At 40.3% G+C, this 10859-nt stretch overlaps 1 protein-coding gene across 1 annotated transcript; it reads left to right on the forward strand.

Annotated features, from left to right (window-relative positions):
- The first annotated feature begins 587 nt into the window (after nucleotides 1–587).
- Nucleotides 588–10588, forward strand: polr3f (polymerase (RNA) III (DNA directed) polypeptide F). The gene is made up of 9 exons (XM_017713214.2): nucleotides 588–806; nucleotides 2680–2797; nucleotides 4883–4950; nucleotides 5056–5123; nucleotides 5759–5871; nucleotides 5988–6131; nucleotides 6331–6438; nucleotides 7250–7441; nucleotides 9036–10588. The coding sequence occupies exons 1-9, from the start codon at nucleotides 751–753 to the stop codon at nucleotides 9111–9113; spliced, it is 945 nt and encodes a 314-aa protein (XP_017568703.1). The 5' UTR covers nucleotides 588–750; the 3' UTR covers nucleotides 9114–10588.
- The last annotated feature ends 271 nt before the right edge of the window (nucleotides 10589–10859 follow it).

A 10859-nucleotide genomic window follows, 5' to 3' on the forward strand; every position in this document is an offset into this window, starting at 1 on the left:
TACACAGCAAATAATAAATAAATGAATATTTGCATTTGTTTTATTCAAAGTCCATTTTTTTACCGTCATACCAAACATTTATTTATTCAGATATGTACACGTATGCACACACCTTGGTAAATTTTCGACAGATGAAAAATAAGAAATGCCATAAATCCATTGACAATTTGAAGCTTTTCAATTGTATTTGAATCCCACTATATTTTTTTCTTTTCCTTTTGTTGTTCGCTTTTTGTTTTGTTTTAGTTGATTATTATTTTGCTGGATATATGAATCGTCCAACTGACCCATTGCTGTTTTTTGTTTACGTTTGTTGAACTGTATTAAGTGCGCACAAATAAATAATAATAATAATAATACAAAGAAAAATTAATAAAAGTCCTTCATTTAAAAAAATATGACGCTGCCACGCGTTGCTATAGCAACTAGCCCATTTAGGCTAGTTTAGCACGTAGCGGGTCGTGCTAACAAAGATTTAACTAAGGATGAGATTAATTTAGTCTCAATAAATAAGAACTGAAATAAAAACAAAAATAAAGAGCGTAGTTTGGAGCGCCGGTCTGGATCGTCTGATCTGACTTTTGAACAGGCGGTCTGAGAGCCGCCCAAACGCTTGCAGAAGGAAGGAGCTCTCGGGCGAAGGTCCCAGCCGACATGGTGCCGTGTTGACAGTAACGCGGGTGCAGTTTAACAGTGAATTACCGTCTCCTGCCATTACCATTCCGCCATAAACTCCGCCAGACGCGAGCCATGGCAGACGTTAAAGTAAAGAAGGAGTCCACGGACCCTGTCGACATCGAGAACAGGTGAGAGCTGCGGCCGGTACAGCCTGGAGGCTCCGAGTGAGCCGAGCATCGCCTCAGTTAAACTCGAGCAGAGGCGCCGAAAACGGCTCGAAAACAATATAACTTCACGAGATTTCATGAACTTTTCACGATACACGATACACGATGTCCTACGGTATTTGTAGGAACAGACAAAAGAAAAGAAACGAGTGCGAAAAAACCACCAAAATCAGTCCATTTGTATTAAGCCTTTCACGGCCTGTTTATACTGAAACACGCAGCTGGATCTTTTAAGCACCGACGATATCCACGGTATACTCAAACGATATACTGTATACTGTTTATCGCGATATCGATCAATATCGTCATAATAACGTCATATCCCCCACCCCTAACCCAAAGGTGACGCGATGACGTGACGTCTGATTTTCACATCTTCTGCATAACCCCGTTCATTAAAGCTGTAAACAAAGTCCGAGCGGTTGGGCGTGAAGTGCTCTGTTCTGGAGACGCTGAGAGTCTGAACTGTTCACAGTGGTGCTGACAGGAAGAAAGTTAAGTGACTTTTTAATCCCAACTCTGCATTTAACCCATCCGTGAAGTGAAACACCACATACACACTAGTGAATACACACACACACACTAGGGGGCAGTGAGCACACTTGCCGGAGCGGTGGGCAGCCCTATCCACGGCGCCCGGGGAGCAGTTGGGGGTTAGGTGTCTTGCTCAAGGACACCTCAGTCATGGACTGTCGGCACTGGGGATCGAACCAGCGACCTTCCGGTCACTGTTAACGTTACCTCACAGAAAGCTGTTGCATGGAATATTTACCAATAGACGGTTTTCTGACCGAACTGAAACACTGTCATACTGTAGTTTTCAGGGAAAGTTTATTCCTAAAACAGCTTGTTTTAAGACTTGGGTGGCAGAGAGGTGAATGCAGGGCATTGTACGGCGAAATAGGACCCACGTAAAACTGATTTGACCACTTTTGCAATTTATTTGCCGCTGTTTTACCGTTATTAACATTACTTATGCAAACCCAAAATACACGTATAGCTTCACTGGTGGTTTTTAGATAGTAAATGACGTGCATGTTTGGATTGTCGACACCACAACGTCTGGTTCCTATCAGCGCCACTGTAAAGAAATCTGAGTAAATTTCACATGAAACTACCTGCAGTGACTTTGCTGACATCACAATCTTTAAGTACTACAAACATTGTGATGGGATTTTCGTGTAAAGGTATGTTTCATTTTTTTCCCAAGAATTTTTATTATTATTATTTTTTATTAATATGTAGGTGTTTCAATAATCGGGTGATTTTAAAGCAAGATATGGCATGAAGTAAATGCCAAGACACTTCTATGAGGCATAAAATGGGACAAAAAGTAATAATTCACAACCTCTTAAATATTCCACTACAGAGCTGCAATATTTCCCAAATCTTGTGCTGTTATTTCCACCTTAAAACCTGATAAAGAACAAAAAAATCCTTGTAATTGTAACTTGGGTCTGTTTTACTGCAATGCTCTAATGTTGAGGGCAGTGGTGGGTTTCTGTTATTGTAGAGTTGGAGGGACACAGGGAACTGAAGCTAGTAGCCACTATAGTAACTAAGCTAATAGGTAACCACTGATTATTATTATTACATTTGGGGAATACTTTAAATTCCTCTTATATAATGTTTCCTGAGGATGTATTGTTGCTCATTCAGTTCTATGCCCTGTGGGAGTGTATAGCAGTGAATTGTTGGGCCGTATTTTGCATTAGAAGCACATTTCACCAAACAAATTGCTTGAAGAGACTCTAAAATGTTTTTGAGAAGAAACCATGTGGCACATCCTTATGATCATGTCATTAAAACGACTTTGGACTGTTTTGTGTGAAAGGATAAAGGAGCTCTGTCAGCAGTTTCCACATGGCATCACTGATCAGGTTATCCAGAATGACATGCCCCATGTGGAGGCCCAGCAGCGGGCCATGGCCATCAACCGACTGCTGTCTGTGGTAAGGGCGCAACCTCTAAGAAGCTGCTTCCAAACCTAAACGCTGTACTGATGGGATTTGTTTTGATACACTGCAAAAAATTGTATCTTGTCAAGTAAAATTATCTTATTAAATGCATAATGCGAAAATTTTTTTACTTCGATTAAATTTCTGTGAAAAATATAAAACTTAAATTAGAAACAAATTAATCAGTTAATGCCTGGAACATTTATTAGATATTACTAGATACCAAATATATGATGGTATCAGCCTCATTTGCTCCGCCCCCATATCTACTGCACACTAAGCTGGCCATCATCATTTTTCTGAGAGTAGCATTCTGACTGGTTAGCAGCACAGCCATATGTACATACTTTTGTTTTTATCTGTCTGATGGTTTTTCCAACAGTTACCCACTCTTTGCACCGAGATGAGCCTTTTGGAGCAACACAGAACTCCATGGCAAGAAAACAGATTTGGGACAGAATGTTTAGCTTCGCTGCTCCGAACGTAACTAGAGGTGAAAGATCGCTAAAACTACTCTCCTTACTTTGGAAGAGTAAAAACTTTCCCTCTACAGTCCATAAAATAGGCTGTGATCCTTATACAGTTTCCCCTGAACTCCTGGTCCCACTTAAACTGGCGGAAAAGCTACCGCATTCGTGTTTTCCTGACATTTATATATATCTCATACTCAGCCCCTCTCTCCCTATTCTGGAGAGTCTCTCACAGCATTTAAAAGCACAAAAGCCCACCAGCTCTTCACAACAGGGTAAAGGATCTCATGGTGTTGCATAAAGAGGAGAAAAAACGGTCATCATAGGAGGGAAACGACATCAGCTAATTAACACAGATGTGAGCAATGCTGGCCTTTAGATAACTTTAGCTAATTCTAACAAATGAGAGACAAACAGTTGTCCCCCTAACGGAGCTGCAGACCCCCAGTATAGCTTTACTCTCTGTTTTCTGGAGATTTAAATTAGGTTTGAGTGGAGAACCACAGACGTTAAATATCAGACTGAATGTCGTGGCTCGGAAAACTACGCCATGTTTTGACAGACATGGTATTCTAAGTTTGTGAGTGCTGTTAGTTCAGAGTTCAGGTCCAGTCCTAAAACCCCGGCTTCCCTGATTAAAAAACCTATATTATTAGCTAATTAATCCCTTCTTGAGCTGAACGAGGCGTGAACAACAGAGAGAAACGCTATACAGAAACTATACAATGCAGCGGCTCCAAACCTGGAGTGAAAACACTGGTTTAAAGGTCTGCGGGTCTCTCAGCTTCTGTCTTTCATAAAGCACAGCAAATTAAAGGCACTGCGCTACGTAGTCACTCCCTGATTCCGTCCTCTATACGTCCGACTATACAGTGTGACGTCACATGACGGGCAGGAAGAGGCAGAAGTCTGGCTTATGAAACCAATTTTACCATAGCTATTATCACAAAATACAACAATACACATTGCATTTTCACTCCATATCATGTAGCCCACATACAAATCCTGACAGGGCATGTCCAAAGCATTTAAGATGCTGGTCACTGCTCCAGGATGAACTCTGTAATGTCTATATAACTCTATGGACCATCACTTCATCTCGCTATTGGTCACCTCACTACTGACCACTTTGTTTTCATATATATACACTGCAAAAAAATGTTTTTTGTCAAGTGAAGTGATCTTAAATATGTATAATCCATCTTATTCCTAGAAATTTTTTACTTGTTTTATGTCATTTTACTAAGTAAAAGTGTCTCACTATTACATTTACAGATCATTTTGCTGGTTTCAAGCACATTTCTCAAAACAAGCTAAATTATCTGCCACTATAGTGAGAGCATTTACTTAATGAAATCACTTAAAACAAGTCAAAACCATCTAAAGAATGAGGTACATCATCTTGAGTTAAGCTTACAGCCATCACAACAGGAGAAATATTAGATTTATTGACTATATTTAATATACTGTTCTTACTAAGTAAAAAGAGCAATACTACAGTAGTCTCGGTCACTGTTACAAAACCAGTTAAGTGCAAGATAAAGCATCTCCAACATAATCACAGACTGATATTGACTAAATCAATAAGCTCATACTCCTATTTCTGCAGGGCCAACTGGATCTTCTCAGAAACAGCAGCGGTTTGCTGTACAGGCTAAAAGATGCCCAATCAGCAAGGTAAGGGCCATTCAGTTATGTATGAAATACCACTCATCCATGTCCAGCCTTAATTGCTCATATGTTTTCATGTATAAGACTGTTATTCAAATTATTTGCTTTCAGTAAAATGAAGGGCTCTGACAATCAAGAGAAGCTAGTTTATCAAATCATAGAGGATGCTGGGAATAAAGGTAAATTAAAGCTTCTTTTTCCTTTGGTTTTTATGGTGGTTAGCAGCTCAGAAGCTGACTTAAATGAGTTGCAGGAATCTTAACATTATGCAACTAAAGTATAGTTTAGCTTTTATGTAGGGTTCAAGCAAGTAAAATTGCATAGAAATGTAGGAAAAAATAAGCAAACAAGCAAAATGTTTTCAAGTGCAAAAAGCTGCTTCTCACAAAATGGGCAAGTGCTGACATTGGGCAGTTTGGAAAAGCAAAAGGAGAACAGAACATTTCACCTCCTCATTCAGGAGTTTAACTTTGTTAGCACTTTTCACAGATAGCTCAGATGTCTGTAGCAGAGTTTGAGATGTATTTTCAGACCAGGCAAATGACAAAAATTCTTTTGACACTTGTCAGAATGCTCTGATTGCTGGGGCGCAGTTGTCATCTTGGTTGTCGCCATGCCAACAGCTGAGACAGTCGCTCGCAAAAAGTCTGCAGAAATCAGACAAATGAAATAATGTTGCTTTTTCACCATCCAAAAAATTGTGTTTTGTGTGCAACATATTATGAGTCATAAATAAACTGCACAAAGAAGTCGGTGGGCAAAGACCTATAAAGAGAGGGGTTTTATCTTCGATTTGTGGATGTGCCATTTATAGGAATCTGGAGCAGGGATATCCGGTATAAGAGCAACCTCCCTCTGACTGAAATCAACAAAATCCTGAAGAACCTTGAGAGCAAAAAGCTCATCAAAGCTGTGAAGTCTGTTGCGGTGAGTTATTAACATGAAATAAGGCTATTTTGAAATGCAGGTAGTTAGTTTTACTGAATCTGAAGTTTGAAGCATTTTCTACACTTTTAAGTCAAAGCTTTGACTTTTGTGTCCAGGCCTCAAAAAAGAAGGTGTACATGCTGTATAACCTGCAGCCAGACCGCTCAGTCACGGGGGGAGCGTGGTACAGCGATCAGGATTTTGAGTCTGAGTTTGTGGAGGTTCTTAACCAGCAGTGCTTTAAATTTCTACAAAGTAAGGTGAGGAATGTGCACAGAGTCTGCACATTCAACTCTAGTGGCTTTGTGATTGGTTTGCACGAAATCAAGAAGCTGATGAAACTTCAAAATAACTATTTAAAGTTATTTTGGAGTGCAAGTTGACCCACTGTGGGAAGACTGTGTGGAGATGTTTCAGCATATTGGACGATGCCTGAATGTGTCTATATGCATTTTGCAGGCAGAGGCGGCAAGAGACAGTAAGCAGAGTCCCATGGTGCAGAGGAACAGCTCCTTCGCCACCTCACACGAAGTGTGGAAGTACATCTGCGAGCTTGGCATTAGCAAGGCTAGTCTTCATCTACATTACACTTCACACTTCAAGCACAGCTGCCCGTATTTATCAAAAGCTGTGTGAAAAAACAGCAGATTTGACCGCTTTTAAAAACGTGATATACTCTGTGTCTGATTTATGGAACTTTCCTAAGATGTGGAAACAGGCGGAGATTTGAGCCAGTTTAGATACAAATTGGCTTGTTAAGAGCTCTTTTTCTAGTTGGGCTGGGCAGTATGCCAGTATATATGGTTAACGTGATAAATTGTGTCACAATAGAATACAGTATGCCTTTGTGAACATATTGGGCATATCATCAGTAGAACACTGTCTTGTTTAACTGGATTTAGTGCAACACAGTATGCCAAATATTGAATAAAAACCACTGTATTTGCAGTTTTTGGTAGTATTTTAACATGTAGCACTACTGGTTCTTTTTTCTTAGTTCTAACTGATCAAAGGTCTGGAAAAATTTATATTGTGACATACGTATCATGGTTTTATTTTAAATATCACAATATTTACGCCGTATCGCCCACCTCTAGTGTCCAAGCTGTAGCGATGAAATGTGTTTCAATCTCTGCTCCAAGAATTTAACACCCATTGACTATTGTAAGTCAGTTCCCAACAGCTTTTTTTTCCTTCTTTCTTTTCCAAGTCTGGAGAAATGCATGAAATTTATTATCTGTGATAATTGATGTGAAAAACACTGGGACATTCCTTACTGTCTCAAAAATTCTGAAATAGTAAGGTTATTCTTTGTGGCTCATTATAAACTGGTCTGTTGTGGAGGTGTATGAGGGGTTAAACGTGTTCCTATGTGCAGGTGGATCTGTCTATGGAGGACATTGAGACTATTCTGAACACACTGATCTATGATGGGAAGGTGGAGATGACAATCATCGCAGCAAAAGAGGGCACAGTGGGGTGTGTTGACGGTCAGATGAAGCTCTACAGGGGAGTGAACCCCATAATCCAGCCCACAGGCCTGGTCAAAACACCATGTGGACTCTGTCCGGTAAATGCTTTAATTACCCCAGAAGCTACTATTTACCCCAACACAGTTCTTCCAGAATTGTCTCCAACAATCAGAAACAGAAGAGGGGTTCGTTGAACTGGATTGTACATTTATATATATATATATATATATATATGTAAATATTCCATTGCTTTTTATTTATGTTAGCCTTGTAGCTCCAGAACAATACTAAAGAAGCAAGTACCAGACACCAGCCATACCTTGACCGGTTAACTATATTTGTTGTAAGAGGGAAATTGTGCATGTTTTTTACTAACTACTGCTTTAAAGGTCACCTGACATGACCAGACATAAAAGCTCCATAAACTGATGAGCCTAAACATTATGACCACTTACAGATGAAGCAAATAACGTTGATTATCTGGTGACGATGGTGTATCTCAAGATCTGGCAAATAGACTCTGGGACATATATATTAAGACAGTTCACGTAGACAATGTGTTGGATCTGAGAGAAACGGGCAGATGTGAAGACCTGAGCGACAAGGGGCAAGTCATTATCGCTGGACGACTGGGTGGGAGCATCTCCAAAAGCCCAAGGCTTGTAATGAGCGGCAGGTCAACAGCAGTGAGCACCTACTGACAGTGGTCCAAGGAGGGGCAAACCAGCAACAGAGTGTTAGGCACCCAAGGTTCATAGATGCACAAGGGCAAGGCTGTCCCATCTGGTCCAAACAGACAGAAGAACTACTGTGACACAAGTCACTTTAATTTTTAATTACGGGAGGAATGTGTCACATCACTCTCTGCTGTGTATGGGGTTTCCGGCTGGCTAGGGTGCCCCAGCTAACCCCTGTCCTCCATCAAAAGTGCCTAACAATAGTGTCAAAAACTGGACATGGGAACAGTGGAAGGAGGCTGCCTGGTCCAGTGAGTCCTGTTTTCTTTTACGTCACGTGGACAGCCGGGTAAGTATTCACCATTTACCTGGGGAAGTGACAGCACCAGGATGCACTCTAGGAAGAAGACAAGCCAGAGTATGATGCTTTGGGTAATGTTCTGCTGGGAAACCCTGGTCCAGGCATTTATGTGGACATCAATTTGACATGTGCCACCTACCCTACCTAAACCTCATTGTGGAGCAGGTTGCCCCTTTGTGGCACTGTTTTTTCTCAATGACAGTGGCCTCTTTCAACGGAACATTGTACTCTGCCACACCACACCTGTTGGTCGGGAATGGTTGAGGAACATGACCAAGAGTTCAAGGTGTTGCCCTGGCCTCCAAATTCCCCAGGCCTCAGTCTGATCAAGCATCAGTCTGTGCCTCAGCAGGTTGCAGCTGGCACATAAGATCATAAACATATTAGGTCATAATGTTTTGGCTCATATGTGTTTATCAAAAATAAAAATCCATAATGTAAACTATATTCAATTGAACCAAACAGCATAACATCAGTAACCAGGATCCTCAAGGTACAAAAGTCATGACCAAATTAGTTCAAACATCTAGCAACAGGACTGTGCAGGGGAATTTTATGTTTATGTTCAGTTTGGTTTGTTTGATCTTACCAATATATTAAGAGAAAGCAGTTGAACCATGACCATTTTCTCATTTTCCTCTTTCCCTCCCCCAGGTGTTTGACGACTGCCACGAAGGCGGGGAGATCTCACCTTCAACCTGCGTATACATGGCAGAGTGGCTGGACTTCTGACCTGCAGAGATGGACCTTTTTTCTGTTTGTTTTTTTTCTCTGTGGAGAAAGTGCTGTGTACATTTTGCAACGATTCGATGCAACATAAGATGTTTTTATTTATGCTGAACAACAGTGGCCGTCATATGGAACTGATATAAAGGAGCAAAGGAAGAAGGAACAGCAGCAGTGCTCCTCTGGAGCTCAGGATGTCTCCATTTATGTCCTAACCTCTTTTCACATGTAAATATATCTTACTTATGGTCATAAGCAAAAGTTTGGGCACCCCAAACTTGCACGTTTCGTTGATTTTTGAAGTGAGAATTAGTGAATGCATCCTCTGCAGAGAACACACTAATGGCATATTTAATACTTTGTGCTTTATTTTTTTACCATACGTAAAGCTCAATGAATAAATAGAAATTGTGCACTAAAATTTGCAGAACAATGTCAAGTTTTTTTTCCCCTGTACAGCATGTAGAACATTAATTACACGAAATTACACGAAACGTTTAATTTGCCTAAATTCTGCATACCACTTTTTTTTCTACCAGTAGTAGATTTAAGGAGCGGCATGGCGGAGTATTACAAATGAAAGCAGCGCTGTATAGGGTTTGCACGTTGCGTGCAATTACACATTTCCACCAGAGAGGTCTCCAAATCCCCAAATGTTACATAGTGCTGCTTTAAAAGATTACTTTGACATGTTGGGTTGATGGATTGCCTTAAGCAAGAGCTGGCAGTGCCTCCTTCACCACCAACCCCCCTGTACTGTGCAATACAGCAGGCATAATGTTACTTCCCACCTGTCAGATTTGTTATTTTTGTTTGATTTTTTGTACAAATGCTTTGGGTGCCTTTTTAGAGAACAGTGATCTACAAGTACTTTTAAAAAAATTCTGTATTTTGTTTTGAAGAAGAAAAAAAAACCTGATCCCAGCTAAACAGTGAAATAGAGTTATGGAATTCCTGGTTGTCTGAATAAAGAATGGAACTGGTCAAGACAGTTGGCCTCGCTCTCATGTTAGGTAGCTCAATGGCCCTCTCTTTCTCACCCATCACTCAGTAAAACAGTGAATGAAAGTTAGATTTATTGTAGAAATTTTTTTAAACACGAGACAATTGCTTCGTCTGTTCCAACTAATCAAGCCCCAAAACATCGTGGTCCACATCCTGAATTGTGAATCTGCGCAGTGCTAGCCACTGAAGGTGTTGCTTAGCTGATATAACAGAATAAGCAATTATTGTTCTTCTCAGAGTGCGCTGAGCCAACCAATGACATTGCGTTATTGCACAGTTGACCTCTTTTAAACACGTTACAGGGGTGGACAATATTTTGACACTGAATTGTTATTACTTTGTCACAGTATGGCTTCTCAAGTATAGTGTGAACATCATCAGTACTTCAAGAACACACGATGATGACCTTTAATGCCATATAATTAGAGAACATTGTGGGTTTATCAGTGAAATGTTAAATAAATACTGTATTGATAGTTTTTGATTGTGTTTTTTAAATGTGGCACTATTGGTTCTTGTTTATTCCAACTGATCAAATGATAAAATATCATGATACATATTGTGAATCATAAAAAAGTGATGTTTGAATGAGGCACCATATAGGGCAGCCAACCAGAACAAAGGCTATTTACATGTACACTATATTTCCAAAAGTATTCACTCACCCATACACATCATTGAATTCAGGTGTTCCTAACACTTCCATAGCCACAGGTGTATAAAACCAAGCACCTAGGCCTGCGGACT

This window comes from Pygocentrus nattereri, chromosome 25 (assembly GCF_015220715.1).
Source record: "Pygocentrus nattereri isolate fPygNat1 chromosome 25, fPygNat1.pri, whole genome shotgun sequence".
NCBI classification, from domain to species: domain Eukaryota; kingdom Metazoa; phylum Chordata; class Actinopteri; order Characiformes; family Serrasalmidae; genus Pygocentrus; species Pygocentrus nattereri.